The sequence below is a fragment of the Larimichthys crocea genome, unplaced genomic scaffold (assembly GCF_000972845.2).
Source record: "Larimichthys crocea isolate SSNF unplaced genomic scaffold, L_crocea_2.0 scaffold271, whole genome shotgun sequence".
NCBI classification, from domain to species: domain Eukaryota; kingdom Metazoa; phylum Chordata; class Actinopteri; family Sciaenidae; genus Larimichthys; species Larimichthys crocea.
This window is the reverse complement of record NW_020853581.1, coordinates 533,878-555,730: the sequence shown is the minus strand read 5'-3', so window position 1 is coordinate 555,730 and position 21,853 is coordinate 533,878. Positions and strand designations below refer to the sequence as shown.

The 21,853-nt window shown below is 38.2% G+C and overlaps 3 protein-coding genes across 5 annotated transcripts; 2 read left to right on the top strand and 1 right to left on the bottom strand.

Moving 5' to 3' along the window:
- The first annotated feature begins 1,397 nt into the window (after window positions 1-1,397).
- atoh7 (atonal bHLH transcription factor 7) lies at window positions 1,398-2,429 on the top strand. Its single transcript, XM_010734574.2, has one exon. It carries the CDS (start codon window positions 1,728-1,730, stop codon window positions 2,157-2,159), a length of 432 nt encoding a protein of 143 aa, XP_010732876.1. The 5' UTR covers window positions 1,398-1,727; the 3' UTR covers window positions 2,160-2,429.
- Window positions 2,430-4,725: 2,296 nt separating this feature from the next.
- Window positions 4,726-11,883, top strand: pkd2l1 (polycystic kidney disease 2-like 1). Its single transcript, XM_010734564.3, has 15 exons — window positions 4,726-5,058; window positions 5,601-5,714; window positions 6,567-6,694; window positions 6,821-7,074; window positions 7,161-7,385; window positions 7,472-7,700; window positions 7,782-7,952; window positions 8,053-8,234; window positions 8,325-8,445; window positions 8,530-8,628; window positions 8,710-8,831; window positions 8,911-9,028; window positions 9,143-9,276; window positions 9,392-9,503; window positions 9,732-11,883. Exons 1-15 carry the CDS (start codon window positions 4,779-4,781, stop codon window positions 9,849-9,851), a joined length of 2,409 nt encoding a protein of 802 aa, XP_010732866.1. The 5' UTR covers window positions 4,726-4,778; the 3' UTR covers window positions 9,852-11,883.
- A 2-nt stretch (window positions 11,884-11,885) lies between these two features.
- tial1 (TIA1 cytotoxic granule-associated RNA binding protein-like 1) lies at window positions 11,886-20,094 on the bottom strand. Of its 3 annotated transcripts, XM_010734560.3 has the most exons (13): window positions 19,817-20,094; window positions 19,314-19,410; window positions 19,006-19,104; window positions 18,814-18,868; window positions 18,635-18,722; window positions 16,643-16,718; window positions 16,245-16,353; window positions 15,374-15,469; window positions 15,177-15,261; window positions 14,830-14,953; window positions 14,541-14,683; window positions 14,232-14,351; window positions 11,886-12,541 (listed from the first exon to the last, which is right to left on the bottom strand). In XM_010734560.3, the coding sequence occupies exons 1-13, from the start codon at window positions 19,843-19,845 to the stop codon at window positions 12,538-12,540; spliced, it is 1,125 nt and encodes a 374-aa protein (XP_010732862.1). In that variant the 5' UTR covers window positions 19,846-20,094; the 3' UTR covers window positions 11,886-12,537. The 3 variants fall into 3 exon arrangements, with proteins under 3 accessions (XP_010732862.1, XP_019113616.1, XP_027131808.1); XM_019258071.2 differs by lacking the exons at window positions 18,635-18,722; window positions 18,814-18,868; window positions 19,006-19,104; window positions 19,314-19,410; window positions 19,817-20,094 and adding an exon at window positions 17,165-17,472 and having other exon boundaries at window positions 11,886-14,351; XM_027276007.1 differs by lacking the exons at window positions 18,635-18,722; window positions 18,814-18,868; window positions 19,006-19,104; window positions 19,314-19,410; window positions 19,817-20,094 and adding an exon at window positions 17,073-17,471 and having other exon boundaries at window positions 11,886-14,351.
- Between the last annotated feature and the right edge of the window lie 1,759 nt (window positions 20,095-21,853).

The following is a 21,853-nucleotide window of genomic DNA, read 5'->3' as shown; positions in this document are numbered from 1 at the left end:
ACTTTATATAAGTTGTTTCCAAGAAATCAGTCACATTTAATGCAACTTTTTCTCAGATAAACATATTTGAATGTGATTCAACTTAAAGACCATTATTTGAATTTACAGTAAAGGCAGAGAACAGTTAAAGTACAGTTGTTTTTTTAACAGTGACAGTCAACAGTGTGTTTGAGTGTGTCACTGAGGAACGTGCTCCGATCCGTCCTCTTGAATTACAGAATTCGATGTGGGCAGATGGGACAGACAGACAGACAAATTATTCTGTCTGTCTCATTTTCTCGGACGACTACACAGATCAATTATTTATCTTTCATGTGGTCCCGGGTACATAAGGAACATTAATGCATCCCACATACTGTGATTCATTAAGGCCACAGCACTGATAAACACGCTTTGAGATTAATGTACTTTTAATATATTCTATAATAACATTTAATAAGTAGAAAGAGAAATTAATATTTCATCTGTTCACAAACTGCCCTGTAAATTTCAGATGGTTCAGTAATCTGTACACCATCTTGGCCCATATTGTTTGAGAGCCATAATCCCTCGATGTGCTGTTAAAATCCCTCAGGTTACAGACCGCACTTCCACTTGTGTTGCCTCAGGCTAATCTCAGATTATGGTTATTATCACAGTTACATGAGAAGTGAAAGGGAATTTTTGGATCTTATGTAATTTAAAAAACCTAATGGACTTTAAGCCATTTATAGCTATAGCTATTTATAGCCATTTAATTTATGAATATATGAATATAAAATAAATTGTAATACCTACAGATTTATTTCTGCAACATAAGATAAACATAATGATTAAGTCAGACATTTATTTAAACTTCCAAAATAAAAAAGTTCAGTTTTACAAAGGAAAAAACATTTAAATTTACTAAACACTGATTAAAAAATAGAAAATGTTTTGATACATGTACATGTACAAGTAAAATGTGAATTTCTTTCTTGACACAGTATAGTGAATTTTAAATAAAACCGGTGTGTTTATTGCATTTATTTGAGCAACATTTGTGACAGTGATTATATTCTATAATTAGTCAATATTCTGATGAATTAAAGCTTAATTCAGAGGTCAATTCTTAATAGTTCATATTCGGGTTTTTAGTGATTTGACATCATTGGTGGAAATGGAAGTTTAACTGAGAAATATCCACAACCTTTAAAGTTTGTTTGCATCATCAGCTGTGGTGAGTTGTGCTACCAGATGGTAGACTTTTGGTGTTTGTGACACATGGCTCTGAGTGAAGCCATGGCCAGAGAGCCCATGATAATTGGAATTTCATTAAGGTTTTGTTTGTATGTGTGTGTGCTGAGTGTGCGTGTATACGCATGTGTGTGTGTGTGTGTGTGTGTGTGTGTGTGCTGAGAGTGGGTGTGTATGTTTATGAGTCTGCATGGGTGTGTTTCTCTAAAAGCAATATTGAAGATGGGGGGGTTGAGGGCAGGGACTCCACCTGCTGCCACCTGTTCATCTGCTCTGTCTTATAAAAGCTGCTCCCTCACTGTCTCCAGGATCACAGACACCTTGGACTCTTCAGGCTGTCCAATATTCTGGACTTTCAGCACAGCTTGGACATCGGCCAGGCTGTAACACTGAGGGCACCTCTGCAGAACCCTGAAGCTGAAACTGGAAACTTCTCTGACAATCCTGTTGACTTGTATCCGAGTCTGTCTGATCTGGGGACATACGTCAGTTTGATTCTTCAACCAAAAATCATGAAGTCTCGTCGACCCAGCTGCTCTGACTCTGGATCTGAGTCCTCAGAACTAGACTCCAAGAGCCCAGAGAAATATGAGACTGCCACGAGGCGACGGATGGCTGCCAATGCCAGAGAGAGGAAGAGGATGGAGGGTTTGAACACAGCCTTTGATCGCTTGCGTAAGGTGGTCCCCCAGTGGGGTGAGGACAAGAAACTGTCCAAGTATGAAACCCTGCAGATGGCCCTCAGCTACATCATGGCTCTAAACCGGATCCTGACAGACGCCAGGAGGCACAATGCTCCTCACAGGCAGTGGCTGGACCTGCAGTTTGACTGTGTGCAGCCTGAAAACTACGCATGCCTCATGAGGTATGACTCTCAGACCGGACAGGAGTACATCGACTCTTCGTTCTCCTATCAGTTCGATGGCCATCAGGTCCACGCATAAACCGCTGCCATGTGGTAGATAATCAGTCATGTTGTTGGGTGTGAGTGACAATGTGAATATTTCTCCTTCAGTCTTGGAGACAGTAAATACATTTGTATTGCATTATTTTCTTTTTGTATTTAGCTAATTTTTGTATGACAATCAGAAAGACTTAATTTTTGCTAAGAAACCCAGCAGTGTTAAGCATCTTTTTGTTCAAGAATAGCAATGACAAGTAAATGCTAGACCTCACTGAAGATACAGGCAATGGTGTATTTTTTATCAGTTATTTAGATATGGCCCTAAAATGTTGTGCAATGTTCAATGGATTCTGAGAAAATCATTGTGTAATTACATGTTTGTAGAGTTGAAAATGTGTTATTTTTGACGAGCAGACCTCTATTTTGTTGAATTCTAGTTTTTTTTTATTAAAAATAAAAAATATTTTGTATGAAAAAACATTTCTCTTGTTTTTCATTGTCTTTTCTTTTAGGTACAGTCATAACCTCATTATGATGGAAAAATATAACAGAAAAATTGAGAAGTATATAATGTGCTTTATGCTGTACCGTATACAGCTAGTTCAAATATATAAAAACATTTACATTTGCAAAATATAATCCTTATATACTGAGAAAAGGTTACTTTACATTTACAGTTTAGTTTTACTGCATCATCAATCATCATCAATAAAAGCTCTGACATTTTAACCCCAGTAATCTCATTTTGTCTCGTTATCAAGAACAACTAATTTACAGCACTTCCTTTGTTTTCTGTGCGTCAAGTTCTTGTCATGCCGTGTCTGCTGCACTGCCTCCCTCTGCTCCCTGGGGAATAAATCATCCTTTTGTCCTGAGCTCCTGTGCTCAGAGATAAGACACTTTTACGTCAGCGGGGGAACCAAAATCTAAATGTTTAAAATAGCCTCTTTTTTTTTAAGGGAACCGTCATTGAAATATTCTATTCTCAAACTTAAAATGCTTTCTAAAAATAACACATTTTGTGGTTCAACTGATTCAGTTCTGTAAAAGCGTTGTCCATTGTAAGTAGAGACAAACCAGGATGCCATATGATCCACAACTGTCCATTGTTGGAGCCACACAGCTACAGATTTAAATGGCAATCATCAGCTACTGAAAAGTGATTGTTCCAGATTTGAAAAAGTTTGAATGGTGGCACAAGCCACAGCAAATTAAGGAAGCCTGTGTGCCAGATCCTGCCACGGCTTCAGAGGGGGAGCAGAAATTAAACTCTATTGTGTGGTAATGGCTGTGTGTAATCACTCTGTTCAGAGCCGCCGGAGCATGAACGGCCATAGCTGGACCCAAACTATCTGCATTAAGTTTAAGACATCTACAGCAGTGCATTAACTGTACTCTCCGACTGCTAATGATGCTAATGCAGTTCATTTGTTAATTTGGTAATATAATGAATTATTTGTTGTTATATCATCTGATATTCCAGTCTGTTTAGTTTAATGCCTCTAACTGCACAAAATAAACAAACAGATACAAGAGCTAGAGATGCAGAGATAAATACATTGGTAGATATCATATACTAAATTATAGAAAACAAAAAATGATAAACATCCATTAGTATTCATTAGTCTGCTTAACTGATCAATGATATTAGCCAAGAACACTTCACAAATACTCATGTTGCAGGGTTGGCAGAAGAGACTTGGCCTTGACGAGGTGCCAAACACTGATACAGATGGTCATAATGATTCATAGGCCACGCTGAATGTTTGCATGCCTAATAAACGCTTTCTGACAGTTGGCATGTCAAAAATTGAATAGATGGCAGAGTCAAAAGTGCGTAATGGTAATGAGGCGGAGACTGTCCGTGACACTGCAATTATCCTCTTCATTAATTCAGTCAGAAGCTGCAAGCAGAAAATATAATCGATGTGTAATGAATTGATTTCCTAAACAGGAGACCGTTATTGGATGAGTTGTTAATCAATAGTGACAACAATGTGCTCAGCATGGAAGTAATTGAGAGGGCAAAACAAATTAAAATGTCTTTTAACAGGACTGGATCTTCTTCATCAGACATTTCCAGCAAATAAATATGTTGACTAGTATGTGCAGCTGTATCCCCACTGTACAATGAAAGTAATGGAAGTAGCCTTTCACTGCTAGTTTGAAGGAGGGTTGTTAGTAAGAGGGAGGCACCTGATCTCTAATTTTACATGTTTTGTTTTCTGCTGATTTCATTTTATTTTACCAAATGTGTTGCCTATTGCTAACATGAAATTATTATTTTATTAGAGGCACATGGCAACAATCAAATATATAAAAAAAGCTTGAAACAGGCTAAAGACTAGACACAAGCTTTTATTGGTTAATTATTTAAATTATACCACTGACCAAATGTTTCCATGCCAAACAGGACACAAGTATGTCAATGTTGTGTTAGTTCAGAACACCATTTTATTACCTCAACGTGTTTAAACTCTGTATCAATCTCAAGACTACAAAAGGCCCAGCAGAGGAGCAGCAACTCCTCCCTCAACAAAGCTGATGTCATCCACTCTTTATAATCATCTCTCCAGCAGGTGTTCAAAAGCTCTGCTTCACTTTCCCTTCTGGTCAAAACACCAGCAGTCCACACAGAGAAACACAAGTGTCTAACAGCATGAAGTGCCTGAACAACCGTGCAGGCAGCCACCTGACCGGACAGGTGGAGTGTGAGTTGGACAGTGTGAGTAATGGGGCCTGGGTGAACCAGGGCTTCTGTGCCTCCCCACCGCCTCTGCCCAGAGCTGTAAGCACCATCTACAACCCCCAGCCCCTCTTCCAGGGCTCCATGGACAGCATGTACAAAGTGGACACACTCGGCCCATTCCCAGAGGAGCCACCATGTACTGACCGAAGCCCGGAGAAGAAACAGAGAGGCTGCTGCTCATTTATCAAAGGTAGGAACCCATTCATCTGAGTTTAAAACAGTATTTCTGAGTTATGAATGGATGACACCTAGCCAAGATTTTGACAAACATTTCTGTCCATGCAGACTTTCTTTGTTGTTTATTGGGTACAATCATAACCTCATTGTGATGGTAAAATATGGGATTTTTTTTTTTATATTGCAATGAAAAAGTAGAACTGTACGTGATTTGCTTTATGCTTTATTGACTATATGAAATTAGTACATGCTAAGTACATTGTTATACGAGTTTCCTTACTCACATAAATTTCCTTTTGCATCCTCAAAAACATTTATACTCGCAAAATATAACCCTGACATACTGTTTAGTACTAATACATCCTGGGCTTGTAAAATCCACCTTAGTTTTTGTGGACCTTTTTGTTGGGTTATCAAGTTAGGTCTTTAGGAGGAAATTCCTACTTTGCTACTTTATTTCACACCAGGATCAAAATCAATACACCCTCTGCATGAAAGCTCTTTAAAAACACAGTCTTGCCATAAATTGTATCTTATACTGTATTTTTTCTGTAGGCTTCTGGGGCACAACGCTGACTGAAAACACATCAAACAACAGGGAACTATTTGTACAAACCACGCTACGGGAGCTACTGGTCTATCTGGTGTTCCTAGTGGATATATGCCTCTGTAAGTATTCTACTTATATCATACAGTGTCTATTTCTGGTACCTGAAGGCTCACATTTCAAATAAAAAATGATGGTCAGTAACCTGGTCAAACAATATTTGCAAATAGTCACAAAACTGAGATACTTAAACTCAAACTAAACTTAATTTTACACCTACTTTTCAAAAAAATGTACAAAAAATACAAAATGTATTAAATACTTTCTTTGTGTTGAATTGAAGTCCAAATACTGTTATCCCAAATGTATGATTTTCCAGCATTGATGACCCATTATGTGAAGCGATAAAGAGTCTTTGGGTTTGATGAACACTTTTCAATTGGATGTTTTGTTTGATGTTCTTGTACCTGGAATCTATTTTACTATATTTCAATCAACTATTTGTTTGAAGCAATGCTGATCACTTGGATGTTACTGTATAGGGCAGTTTTAACCATTGATTTACCTTAAAAAGCTTCACAAATGCCCTCCCCACCCCTCTGCCTGAAAGCCATTGTCCAGCTAAACATTAAGAGTGAAAGGGACATAGGCATCTCTTGCCTTTTAGCGATAAGAGCATTTGGCCGTGTCCATTGTTGCTTTGTCTGGGTTAGATTTACATTGTTTGATGAGGCTATTTGCGTCAGACCAGCTTGCTCTCTCTTCAAACAAATGATGGCCTCTAATCTGGGTCTGTTTGACTGCAGTCACATAAACACAGCCAAACAACAAGTCTTCAATGAAGCTTTGCGTGTCTGCTTCTGAGTAGCCTTATCTTGGACTGTTGAATGGAGCAACATTTAGCAGTGAGCCTGAGCAAAGCCAGATAGGAATCAATGATTGAGCACTGACAATGTGATTTCGTTATCTTTCAGTGACATACGGTATGACCAGCTCAAGCACCTACTACTACACTAAAGCCATGACGGACCTGTTTGTGAATACAGCTGGTGAAAGTGGGGTTAGGTTTCAGTCCATTAGCACCATGGCCGACTTCTGGACTGTGAGTTTTCCTCTATGTTCATTTCCTCCATGTTCAGTGTGTTGAGAAATCACATCACTGAGAAGTGATATGCAATGTCATCTATGTTCAATTCAGAGCATTTCCACCCTTTCTTTATGTGGACAGTATGCCCAGGGCCCGCTACTGGACGGCCTCTACTGGACTAAATGGTACAATAATCAGTCCATGGACAACGGAGACCAGTCCTTCATCTACTATGAGAACATGCTGCTGGGAGTCCCTAGAATGAGGCAGATCAAGATCTTGAACAACTCCTGCAAGGTCCACAATGATTTCCAAGATGAGATCATAGGATGTTTTGATGTGTACAATGAGAAGAAGGAGGACGACCTTAGCTTTGGTCTCATCAATGGCACTGCGTAAGTATCTCTTTGTTTTCCTTACACAGGGTTATTTTGGGTATGCAGTTAGACTACAAAAACAAAATTGTGTTCTTCTTCTGCAGCTGGACCTACCACACAGAGAAACAAATCAAAGGTTCCTCTCATTGGGGATTGCTGACTACATACAGTGGAGCAGGATACTATCAAGACCTGAGTCAGACCAAAGAGGAGAGTGCCATCATACTGAAGGAACTGGTGGACAACCTGTGGCTTGACCGAGGTACTAGAGCGGCCTTCCTTGACTTCTCCACTTACAATGCAAACATCAACATGTTCTGCGTCATCAGGTAAAGAGCACCATTGACAATAGCAACTTCACCCATCAGTTGGTACCCATCCAATGGTTAAGCAAAGTTTCATTTGATTCTTTTAGGTTAGTGGTTGAATTCCCAGCGACCGGTGGAGCAATTCCATCTTACCAGATAAGAACAGTCAAATTGATTCGCTATATCACCACCTGGGATTACTTCATCCTCGGCTGTGAATTGGTCTTCTGTTTATTCATCCTCTATTATGTTGTGGAGGAGATTCTTGAGCTACGTATACACAAGTGCTCCTATTTCAAAAGCATCTGGAACATACTGGATATTGTTGTCATAATGGTGAGAAACTGAATTCTTATTTGATTCAAATATGTCCATTTCTCTGATTCAGCTTGGTCCTAAAATTATTCTCCTTTCCAGCTCGCCATCGTTGCTATTGTATTCAATGTATTCCGAACTGTCAAAGTGGACAAGTTGCTTGGCAAACTGCTGGAACAACCCAAAATCTACGCTGATTTTGAATTTCTGGCCTTCTGGCAAACACAATACAACAACATGAATGCAGTGAACTTGTTCTTTGCATGGATCAAGGTAAAGTATTGACATGTTTCGCACTAATATACGGAGTAAAATTATTTGGCTCTAACTTCATCCAAAAGATTGTGTGTTTTCTTCTTGTTCTTGTTCTTAGGTTTTCAAGTATATCAGCTTTAACAAGACAATGACTCAGCTGTCCTCCACACTGGGTCGATGTGCTAAAGATATCTTAGGTTTTGCCATCATGTTCTTCATTGTGTTCTTTGCCTATGCTCAACTTGGATATTTGCTCTTTGGGACAGAGGTTGAATCTTTCAGCACCTTCGTCAAGTGCATGTAAGAGGCGTCCAAAACAGTGGCTCAGAAGAAAATATTTAAATAGGTTTGACTGAGCTTTAATGAATCAATCCTTTCTTCTTTCTGCAGCTTCACACAGTTCAGGATTATTCTTGGAGATTTTGATTACAATGCCATCGACCGTGCTAACAGAGTTCTTGGGCCAATCTACTTTGTCACCTACGTGTTCTTTGTTTTCTTTGTCCTACTAGTAAGTTATTCTGCTACACCAGATGCTTGATTTTAAAAGCAGAAAAATTATTATTCTCATTCTCTTTATGTATTTGCCCCTCAGAACATGTTTTTGGCCATCATAAATGACACATATTCTGAGGTTAAAGAAGAGCTCTCATCCCAAAAAGATGAGCTACAGATTACTGACATCATCAAACAGGTAAAGGCAATGAGATTCATGCAACAATAAGCTAAAGTTTTACAAGAGATACAAACAAAATGTTTTTCTCTTGTTATTCAGAGCTATATGAAAACATTTACAAAGCTGAAGCTTAAAAAGGAGAAAATATCAGATGTTCAGAAGGCGCTACGATCTGGATCTGGAGAAATTGAATTCAAGGACTTCAGAGAAACTCTGAAAGAGTAAGTGATGAAACATTGCAAATATCATAAGCTAACTATAGTGTTAAACATGACCCTCACCACTCTGATGATCTTGTAGGATGGGACATGCTGATCATGAAATTTCTGCAGCCTTCTCACAGTTTGACCGTGATGGGAACCACATTCTCGATGAAGCTGAACAAGAGAAGATGAAAATTGAACTGGAGGAAAAGAGGGTTTGTGTTTCTATAACTTGACTTGATTTACAAGATAAATGTGATACCTTCATGTCACTTTCACACAATTGTAAGAAGATGTGTTTTCATGATAATGTTCCCATTTGTTGTTAGGATGCTCTTTGCAGTGAACTCAAAAAACTGGGAATGAATTATGAGAAAGAATTACAGGAGAAACCTCCTGTAACATCCAATGAGCAAAAGAACCACTCCTGTAATAACTTTGTGGATCGGGAACAGTTTCTAAGGTGGGTAAAAGTTTTTACATTCAATCTACGAAATGAATCATCTTGTCTACAAACAAGAGAAACAAATTTAATTACAATGGACGTTAACAACAAAAACTTTCTCTCACCATGAAAGACTGACCAGACAAGTTCACCACCTTGAAAGCTCTTTGGATGGCATCACATCTAGGATTGAGATGATTATGGAAAAACTGGCATTACAAGAAAAAGTTAAAGGGAATGAAACGGTAGGGAAGCATGATCTAAGTACGGATATAGGAAGATATTTTTGAACCTTGTATGCATGAAATGCTGTATTTTATTCTAGAGGAGTATACTGAAGGAACTATTGAGGCTATTAAACAACTGTGTTGTTAATAACGCCAAAGGGGCTGTAATGGAAAATGTGTAATTAGATAACGCTAGTTTTATTATTCTAGATACAAAACATTTCATTTTCGATTACCCCTATCCAGAGTGCTGAAACTGCCTCGGATGGGAGTGTCCTAGTTTGTGTGGACAGAGGGATGAAGGCTGAGATGTCATCAAGGAGATCAACAGTCCGTACCAAGTCCACACGCGATGGTCAAATATGATTAACCTCTGAGAAACACAATAAGTTAACTGGAAGTCAGTTGACACATGAGGGTAAACAGGTAATACGCTACACAACAAACAACAACTTTAAATGTCTGAAAGGCCTCTTCAGGTTGAAAATTACAGTTATATCTCCAATATGCTACTCAAAGTATGTCATGGCAATATTGAACACTTTGCTTCAGCTGCTCATTTCATGAAATATGTATATACTGTATAAACATGTTTTTTTGAAATTCTTTGCTTAGTAGATGACTGCAGTACTAGAGCTAATATAATAAACTGGTTAAAGTTTAAGCTCAGATATATACAATGTATGTTGTAGAGGAGGAGTGAATATAAATCTACATATTATTAGTGTTGTGCAATATACATTTATTTCAACAGTAGGTTAGAAGAAAAAAGTTAAGCAATATAATCTAACATTAGGCAGTGTATATGCCACCTAACATCTGACTAAGTGAATTCTTGCTTTGCTTAAGTCTTTGAATATCTATGAATGTTCATGTTTCCCAAAAATATGTAAAACGTAAATTAAAAACAAAATGCAACAATTTACAAATCATGTTCAACCTATATTCAAGTGAATACAGTAAAACAACAAGTTATTTAAAGCAGCTTTAAGGAACTTCTGAGGAAAATGAATTATGGTCGACCCAGTGGAGAAAAGCAGCAGCGTTTCCACCGCCTCGTTTTATTGATTTTGAACATGACCTGACTGAACGGCAGGCATGAAGAATACCTATATAAAAAGTCCAACCTTGCTGATGGTCTTGTTTGTTTATGCAGATCATATAAAGGCATCCGTATGAAACCGAGACAAATTCACAACCAGGTAAAAACTCATGATAGAACATGTAATAATCTCAACTGAATATACAGAGGGGTGACAAATTAAAGGAATAAATGAGTGTAGAAATGTAATGCAGCACTGCATAGTACAGTTAAGCATGACCTGTGGCATGTATAAAAAGGCTGATTTGATTCCGATTTTATACCAAGATGGCAAAAGGAAGAGATCTAAGTGACTCTTGAAGATGGTTCATTGTTGGGGCACGAATGGCAGGAGCTTAACTTCAATAGAAACGGTAACAAATGTAACATCTGCATTTAGAAGGAAGATTGAAATGGTACCTGTAAAACATTGGACATTGTAGTCGACAGCATACATTTGATGGCCGCTCATGTATTAGTGCGATATGTAATTAAAACAGAAGAGCAATTCTTCCTCAGATTATGGAGAATGTTAACGCAGGACATTGACAAGTACATATGAAGAGATATTATAGAAGGGTTACAAATGCATGTGGGGCGTACACCAAGTGAACAACGGTACAGGCCTGCATGATGACCCCTAGTGTGAGAGGGCTGTGAGGGAAACGTCAGCGCAAATCAATCCTAAATGAAACACTAACTGTGTTCATCCTTAGAGTAGAGTTTCACAGACTTGAATCACTGGAATCAATGTTGAGGAGAGCTGAAGCTGTTCTGGTGAGAAGTGTTGGCCCAACACCAAACTAAGGCACTTGATGTTTTTTTCTGTAATTGTCAATGATTTGTAGGTTGAAAGGATTTCCAATGGATTGTATCCTACTTTGATTTACGTTTTACACCAGGTCATAACTTATTTTTGGAAATGGGATTGTATTACAGTTGCTCAAAAGTTATTAGCCTCTTGACTTTATATGTAATACATAGTTCAATAATTATTCATCATCTTTTTTTGTTTTTTTCAAATATTTGATAAATAGTGTCTACAGCTCTGCATTAAACATATATTTCCATTACATTAAATATAACTGGATCCAATGGACTGGATACTCTTAGTCATCTTCACACTTTCTAACATTACTGCAAACAAAAAGGGTAAAATAGGTTTTGAGCAAATTAATAGAAAATACATGGTGTCTATTGTTAACATTCACTGTGTCTGTTAGAATGACTAAATTATTTTACACTACAATTTATGCTTTGTTGTCAGAACTTCTATGTAAAGCACAAATTATTCATGTCTAATAAATGTACTGGACAAGCAGGTTCAAATGTTTCTTTATTTAAAGTGACTTTTCTGTTGATTTCATCCTTTATTATTAAACATCGCTTCTGTTATTCAACTTAAATGTATTGTCATAAAAGCAAATTGCTATTACATTCAATATTTTAAGCAACAAATATATTACATGTCATGAGTTTGCAGTTCAAGCTGAAACATCATCTGCTACTTCCTGAAAATGGCACACAAACTTAAAAATGGGAAAATCCACAGTGGGAAATAAATTTAGATTTGTGATGCAGCCTCTGTAAATAACACAAAGTTTGAATTTACCGACACATCAATTAAGGCTTATTTCATAAATTATATTGCTGAAATTTAATGATGGCATTTCATCTAATAACATTCTACCTACAGTATGTACATTATTTCTTTTCTAAGTTTCATGGTTTGTGATCAATGTTTATATTTACACTCTTAGCCAACATGACCCTGTTTTGATGAACACCACCCAGCTCAAATAAACAAACTAAAAAAAACTTCAAATTCATCCATTCATCAAATTTGTCGGCTAGTACACCAGGAAAATTACAATAAGCTTTCAAAGAGTGTAACATACTATACAGAATGGCACATATGCAAATAAAATCCAAATGACAGGACGTCTTTGAGGAATCCTCTTCTTCATCAGTTTACCTGGAATATATATAAATATTATCCAAATACTGAGAAAATTCAGAACGCACAAAGGGATAGAAAAGGTGTCATATTGATGAAATGTCCACTTTTAGTGGAATAACATAAAATAAAATAGATCTGATTCGTAGTAAGCTTAAAAACATTTTGACAATTTGAGTTTACACAAGTGAGTGATTTAAGTACAGCATTTCTGAATGACAATAAAACATGATGCAATATGATTAGGGGCTGGTTTTGGTGCTAAATTCAGTCTACTGACTACATGACTACAATTTTACTTCAGAATTTTAATGACTACAAATTAACTAAGGTTATCAAGAGGAAGGAAAAGGGAAGAAAATACTAAAGATTCAACAGTTTTCTAGGAAACCAGCCCCAGAATCAGCACACACAGAGTCAGTTACCTTTACAAAGTTTGGGGGGTTATGCTGTTTTTACATTATTTCCTTTATATAGTAAGCATGTGCTATAGCCTGTCCGTTGAGACACAGGATTATAAATCAGTCCACTCTAGGCTACATTAAGGTTTCAACTAAAGTCCATCAAAAGTCTGCAAAAGAACATGCTGATCACTCTGATACAAAATATGAAAAACCTAATATATTTTTGCTTTCAGAGCCGTGTAGGTGAAATTTTGTTCGTACACAAAAATTTACCCAAGAGATACCACGTCCCATTTTAATCTCATTTAAAGCCACAGTTGTTTATACAAATAGTTGTTTCACATATACTGAAAAGGTAAACTACCGTTCCGGGGCCTCTATTCACAAAGCATTTTCCATTAATATATCACAAAAGGACTGAATATCTAGCTATGAGCTGAAGCTAAGCACAAACCAACTTTCAGCAGGTCGGTTCATTCTTGTGGCTCAGTGCATTTCGTAGCACAAACTCATGATGCCTGAACGTTCCCACTGGATCTGTATGACGCTGTCATCACTATATTCATTTTTAAAAACTGACCTATATGACAAAAGTGGATTTAATCGATGCATATAGTCTTGAGTGCAGTTTTGTCTTCTGTCAAAAAAATGCCCAAATAAACATTTTGACGAGCCTCTAACAATCAATTTTTCCCTGAAATATTAAAAAACACATTGGAAAACTGAGAGCAGATACTGCTATAATTTAGTACTTTAATATTAATGTTATAATATAAACTGATTTTTAAGCAGTCTGCTTTAACTCCACTGAAGTAACTTTCAGGGTATTCAGATGCATACAAAAATATGCTCAGATTTTTTTATGGTTTGGCCTATTGATTGACTTGCGTGTGAGAGAAAGAAAATGCATGATCGTCTGTGTTATCGGTCTGTGTTAGAACAGCTGTATCCTCTTTGTCACACTGGGTAACATTTTCACAAGGCCAGACAATTTAAGGGTTGGTACGTCCTTTAATATCCACTTAGACAGTTGGTTTGGCTTTACTTCAGAAGCCCAAGAGCACATTTCCATAACAAAACTATGAATTATCATCAAATAAACTTTTTTTAAAGTTTCCGAGTGAAATGTACACTGTTGTTTAAAACATAATTTGTTGTTTAGGAGCAACTATTAGCTACAAAGGCTTTGTGAATATGGCCCCTGCCCTTCTACCACAGCAGCTGTCCAGGTGAAAGAGTGCTATGTAGTCAAAAAGGGTTGACAGAATCCCCTTAATATTACACTTAGTTAAGCGCCAGCTCACTGCGTTTGGTAGCCAGCCATGCTGAAGTTGGTCAGATTGGACATGACTGGACCAGGCGGGGCTGCAGCCTGAGCAGACGGAGATCCAAAGCCTCCCATCCAGGCCGGTGACTGGGACTGCCTGCAAAGATGCCAAAATACTGAGTTAATTTAACAGTGTCACTGCATGAAAAGATCAGCTGTTCTGCCAGGCCGGTGATGAAGACTTCCTATTTTATCTTGTAGAAATTGTTTTAAAGTTAGAGCGTGGTCAAGTTACCATCCATTACACTTTAGAGACATTTAATGGTCTTGGTGGAGTAAAACTCACTCTACTCCAAATCCTTGCTGGTTCCACGTCTGACCATACATGTTGTAGGAGGGCACTTGCCACCCGTTGGTCACATACTGCCCATACTGCTGCTGTGGATTCCCGTAGAGTTGGTTCCACTGCCCCCACTGACTGTACTCAACCTGAATACACAGAGAGAAGAAAAGGGAATAAAAAGTGAATGTTCCATTTCTGTTTCACCCTTTTGACTCATCCTAATAACAAATTCCTATAATAATCTACTTTTTATAAATCATACTAGTTTCATTATCAGTGATGTTTTCCGTACCTGCTGTGGATTTTTTGCCATGTCAGGAGATTCTTTGCCCCAGAAGCACTTCACTATGTGTCCCTCAATGGCTGTGCCGTTCACTGAAACGATGGCATGGGCAGCACTGTCGTGGGAAGAAAACCTTAAAAGGAAAACAGCTGCTTAGCAGTCAGATTCATTAGACAAAATCTAAGGAAAATATCAGAGAATGAACAGTATTTTTCACTCATGATAGCAGCGAGCTGAAGACAAACATATCAGAAAATTCCAAAAAGTCCACAGACAATGAGTCACGCATTGAGTGATCACTAGTGTGCTTGTGTTGACCTCTAGAGGTCAAATGCTGCAATGGACTGAGGCATTACCTGATGAAGGAGTATCCCTTCTCTGGGAAAACACGGATTTCCATTATTTGACCAAACGGTGAGAAGGTCTGTCGCATTAGGTGTTCTAAAACAATCAAATGTAAAAAAAAGGTCAATGTGGTTAGTTTTTAGGCTTTTTGAGTGAAACGTTAGATTAATATTGCAGTGTGACTAATGGCTGTAACAATGACACTTGCCTGATAGTCCTGACTGGATTCCTCCACAGTACACGGTACAGTTCTGCGGACTGGACTGAGTCACTACATCATCGAACCTCAGATGCTTTGAGCCATCTGAAATAAAAACAACATTATATCCATATTACCGACGATACTGCCAGAATAATAACATTGAAATATAGGGTAATGTCTTTTCAGTTTAAGGATGCACAACCTCACGGGCGTTTTCGCTTATCCTAGCTGATTAGACCTTTTCTCTGGGAAACTATGTTCAGCTTTACATGAGATCACCGTATTACACGCACCAGTGAGAATAATATGTCATTTGTCCCACTCTGGCAGGTGCAACAATGCTAACAGAAGAGTGTGGGAGATGTTTAACATAGTCTGCATACCCCCACAAAATCCTGATGGTGCAGTCAGACCGAAGTCGACCTGTCAAAATGTACTCGAGTGGTGCACTAAAAAGCAGGGGGGGGCAGGAAATGGCGTGGGTTGGGTTGTAAACATAAACTGTGGGAGCTAGCACGGCTTGTGTGCCAACAACTGCAGAGTTGTGGATTATAGAGTGCTTTATCTAACAAACTCTGTCACTGTCCTCGCACTCATTACAGCCAAACAGCAACTCTCCCTTTCTGCTACTTGTATTGTTCTGCCTTAAAATATCCAACTCTCTCTATTTAATTGGTTGGACATTGGAGAAGACCAGATGTAGCAATTTTGTGTGTGGTGTGCAAAAGAGGTAGCCAAGTCATGACCAGAGGTGAATGCTTCTCACAAGATACAAATGAGAATTTCAGTCCAACTGTTCTGAGGAGCGCTCGAATCCAAAATGAGTTAAACAGCCTGTGTGGGTGCACGGTGGATGTGCATGGTCTTTAAAACTTACTGTCCTGGGCATTCTTTGGAGCTGGTGGTTTACGCGTTGCCCAGTTGGTTCTGATTTGACGTCCTCCAAGCCACTGTCCCCCCATGTTAAAGATGGCATTCTCTGCATCCTATAAATCCAAATCACAAACAGTTACTCCTTCTGGATTTGATGAATCTGTGAAGTTTATTAGGGACCATAATCAGAAGTCAAAATATACATTACTGTTTTTAAATTTAAGTAATACGGAAACTGGTGATGGCAAACAAGAAACTACGTAATGTTAGATGATTTAAGTTGTTGTGACTATGGGTTCAACTACGATTAATTATTAGTTATATTTTGATTACTGTAAAGTAGGAATAATAAACAGAAAATAGAAATAACCTTCAGTCTGTGTTCTTGCACTGGAGCCTTACCAGTTTGTTGTAGAAGGACACAAATCCATACCCCTTTGATTTGCCTGTCGTCATGTCCTTCACAACACGGGCATCCCTGGAGGGAAACGTTAAAAACAACTTCAGTGTACTTTCCACTTCAAACACTTCAAACTAAAAGGAACCACGCAAAACACACTGAACTGTGAATCCTCTACACTGTCCTACATTAATGTACATTAGCTAGGATGACCTGAGCACTGACTCGTAATATAACTTCAAAGCAACACTTGAAAACAAAAAAAAGAAAAAGAAAAACAAGTACAAATACATGCAGCCTAAAGTACTGTTTTTAAAATCATTTCAGATGTATTAAAGGATCCTTGCCACTAGAGCACCACTTCTCGTTCAGTCCTCTGAATAGTAGGCTACTGATTTAAATTAACAAAAAGGAACAGATTATATGGATTACCATGCATTCTTAAAATCTGCTGTTGGTGCTCTTCCTACAAATAGAAATATATAGAAAATATCAAAAGAGAAAAAAGGAATTAAAAGGCATACATGGCCTGTTAACAGATTTCTTTATTTTTCCTGGTCAATTCTTTACCACCACTATGGAGTATGGAGTTTGGGGAGCTGCAAATTTTGAGAAATTGACATTTTCAGAAATTTTGGAAGAGGATCATTGCACTACAAACAACACTATGCAAATCAAAAAATGAGACAATTTAAACAGAGATTTAGAGGAATACAATGAGTATTGGAATTTGTTAATCTAGGCTAGATCATGTTAACACATAGCATCTACAAATAAAGACATATGGAAAGAATGGAATAAATAGAGAAAAAAAAACTACATCTGAGTCTCCAGAGTGCACAGTTCCTTGCTGTTAGCCTTCAAGCTCCTGTCCAATCCTATGAGCATTTCTGTAAAATAACCAAAGTGCTATTACTTCACTGAGACCCACAACTAAAAGCTCAGGTTCAGGTTCATACACACAGCTTACATTTAGCTGACATACAGTTTACTTACCACACCCTAAATATGCAAAGAAAAGCACAAGTAGGCTAAAAGCTGATACTTCATAGTCATAGAAACAAAGAAACACAGTACACAGACCACAAGTAAGTAACTGCAAATAAAGTGCTTAACAACTTACAGGAAGTGTGTTGGTAATTAATAACTTAAATGAGGCTGTTCCAATCTGTTAAAGGTGTTTTCAGAAACAAAGCATTACATACGACGGCAAGAGGTTCAGTCCATTCTGATAATTATGTTCATTCGCGATATTTAAAATTTGCATTTATCGGTCCATCGTCAACTATGTTTACATGCATTAATGTAGTGTCTCTTACACATGACATGAATTTGACAAAGAATATTGAGATGAAAGAAAAATGATGCCGTTCTCCTGAACAGTGACATCAATGCTGACTCGTATCTTATTTGCATCTTTTCACAGGAGACATTCAGAGCAAAAGCACAGAGTTGCCCAAAATCAGCCTGTCTACATGATAATGTATTCTCTCTCTACAGTACAGTAGTCTAGGCCTCATTGTGTAATGCAAGCTCTTGTTTACCCTTTACAGTTTGTGTCTCTTTCTCAAATTCATTCTTGTGTTATTTCTGAATTTATTTATTTATCTGTTTTGGGAGGAAATGGGATGGGAGGGGCAACAAAGAGGTTGGTGGTTGCAGTTCATGAGTGGACTAGTGTTGTTTTTATCCCAAAACACACATTTATCTGAGATCAGATGCAGCTCATAATGTGGAGAGAAGTAACAAAAAAACCTTCAGGATGTCAACTGACCGGTGTCTAATCTTGAACTATTTCTTATATTTAAGTTAATACCCATCTTGTATGCATGTAAACATGGTCTAGATGGTGGTTTCAGGGCATAATCTTACAGAGGATTATTATGTTGGTCTTTTAATACAGCCCAACTTTAGGGAACTCAAGTTTCCTCACATTGTAGCATTCAAATGACTACACATGAAAAGTAATCAGAGCCTTCAGAGTGAAAACTTACGAGATTTTCCCAAAAGGTGCAAATGCAGCCTTGACGTCCTCGGTGGTAATCTCAGGGCTCAAATCGCCCACAAACACATGGAAGTGATCTAGAGGGGGAACACAAAGAAAGGAAACATTTACTGTTTTCTGTTCAACTTTCATTTCAGCAAATTAGAAAATCAATAGCTGGACACTTACTGGATGTGTCTTTCTTCTGGCTACTTGGAGTGGTGGCCCAGTTTACTTTGACTTCCTGAAAGCAGGGAGTTCACAGAAAGCATTTAAAAACTGTGACCTGAGAAACACTACGAACAAGGATCATGAGGGAATTCAGAAGCAGCGGCGTTACCTAACCTCGCTTTTAAATTTAGAGCAGGCAAACTGTCTTACCTTTCCTAATATCTTCCTCCCGTTCATGGCTGCGAGGGCTGCGGCAGCATCTCTGTGTTCAAAGAACTCCACAAAGCAATAAGGGTCATTGCTTGTATGCTGCGAAGGATAAAGTCAAACACAAAGAGTTCAAAGGTTGGCTCCACTAGTTTGTAGACAGCTGTGATGTTAGTTAAAGCAACAGATGGGATGGCATAATTACAGTTCTGCTTAACTTTTAGCTTGAAAAGTGGGACCGCAGATGTGAATGATAGATCAAGGGTCATTACATGACATATAGGGAGATTTAAACAAACGTGTCTGCTTACCTCTGTGATCATTTTACAACTTTTGCATGGCCCTATCTGGGTGAAGAGTTGCAGAATCAAAATTTCTGTGACATCCCTGGAGAGGTTTCCCACATACCTGCAGGGCACAGAGGTGAGTTTGGTGAAAGCTGTTACACACAAAATAAAGATGAGTCGGTGACGGAGAACGGACGGGCGTATTTCTGCTATTAATGTCACCTCATGCTCAGTGACTTGAAATGACGTTATTTACATTAGCTCGACATGCGAGCTGGCCCAGCGTTAGTCAGGGCTAGCGTTAATGTTAGACACTTGTTAACGCGCACACAAATGATACACACATAAAAATAACATTTATATTTCATGTGACCTTATGTTAACTAACTCGACGTCAGTGTGGCATTACATGTCAGTGTAGACAGTCAGGTTTGTGTGGACCGTAACTAGCTACGTAAAGTTAGCCACCGGCTCCCGACGGTCGCTTAGCTAACGATACCTGCTGCTGCACGCCTAAATTTACTTACAGGGTTTTCGGGTGGCTGTCGTCGTCCATGGCCGACGCTGACAGTGACCAGGGCAGAAAGCGTTAGTTACTATCTAGTTAGCTAACGTTAACCGACTCCGGTGTACACGGTTAACCACAACAAATAGCTAACTAGCTTAGGAGCTAGCTGACCGGGCACCGGAGCAGACGTCACGCGAGGAGTGCAGAGTGCGTGCGTGCGTGCTCGTGAAGAGCCCCGGTGAGGTCAGCGCGAGGTAACAAAAAGACACAATGTTACAGTTTCAGCCGTGGAAATTGTGCATTTCTCAAGGATACTCATGTATTATAAGTGAATGCGTAATTAATAACCACAAAAAAGACACATGCAGTATTTTTTTTATCACATTATGTGAGTGTGGCAGTGGTTTGCATAAGAGACTTTTATTTTGAAGTGGAGTACAAGGGTGCGTTTGTTTTAATCACCGCTGTTCGACGGGTCACGGAAGTGGCTCGAACTCTCGAGACCTTTCTGGAATCTGAGCCGCACATTTTGAATAGCACATTCATGTTTTGGTTAACAAATTATGTCTCACAGCACTGTTATTCTAACTGTACATTTGATAAAGCTGTATTCAATTCTATCTGACTAATGTATTGAAATGACAAAATATCAGTCTGCTCTGCATAATCAAACAGGATGTCCATTTAAATGACTAAATAAATAAATATTATTCATTTAAACATAAATGACAGGTTTTTCCAAGTCAATGGAGTTATTTTCTTTTTTAGGAAAACTGAAAAACATTTTTGTTTTAGTAACTACAGCGATGATATGATCATCAATAAAGGAACAGGAATTGTAAAATTGAATAAATAAATACACTGTAGCGCAGACAAATTGTCTATACTGTATAAAAGTGTATGAGAAAGGAATCATTTGTCTGGAAATGTATATTAATCTGTCTTTTTATATTCGCACGGACGACAACAATTTTAATGAGTTTTTGGCACGTGCTTTTTACAGTTATTTTATTAGAACACCAATAAGTATGATTTCTCCTGCTTTGTTATAAATATCTAGAACATCTCTATCAAAAAGGTTTTTCTCCAGGCACTCTTCCACCAAAGCTCAGTCATTGCAATTTGTGTTGAGCAACACCGAGGTCTTTAAGCCATATCAGAGAGGGGTCAAGGCAGGAAGGGCGGTGTGCAGTTACTGTACCAGATACATATCCATTCAGTGCTGGTTGATCGCAGATTGATTAGTTAGTAAGTGTCAGAGATGTCCCTTGGTCTTTACGTGCAAATATTCATCAACGTCAACATCATCACTGAATGAGGAATCTGATAATCATTTGTCATGTGATTTATCACTCCACTGACTAAGGACATCAATATACAGCTGAACAATGACTGACTGGAACTTTTCACAATAAGAAATGTGTGTCACTGGTACACGCCTTCTTGTCATTGGTACATGCACAGTTGGAGCAGATGATTATGATACATGTTCTTCTCCTGAAATGTGTCACTACCCTGTATTAACCTAGAAATTTCCCAATACTATTCCTGTTAAAAATATATTTACGATAATAATTCCATCAGTACACACCTGTATATTAAAGATAATGTCGTTCACACTTATAAACATTTGGCTCCACTGGATATATGATACAGGTTTTGTTATTGTCAATCTTACTACAATTTCAGGTATAAAAATCTATTTTAAAAAATATTTTTGTATTCAACTGCTCTATCCAAATGTGTGTTTGAACACCTCTACAAATCCACGTGGTGCTTTCAGAAAGTCTCCAGCCAAGTGAGGATGTTTTTTAAAATTATATTTACTAATATTTCCCTCGTAGTATGGAGCTTGAGTAGTCCTGTGATGAAGAAAGATCTGTTACTGTGTCCACACCGTACCACACCATCAGAATTACATAATTGTGTACCAAATCAAAGCAAACCGAGGCTGAGTTCCCTTGGACAAGATTTCTCATGTGGGAGTCCGAGTACATCTATTTTTGGGAACCTTTTATTGTGAAAAGGCTTTGGGATTCCCTTGTTTCATACACAA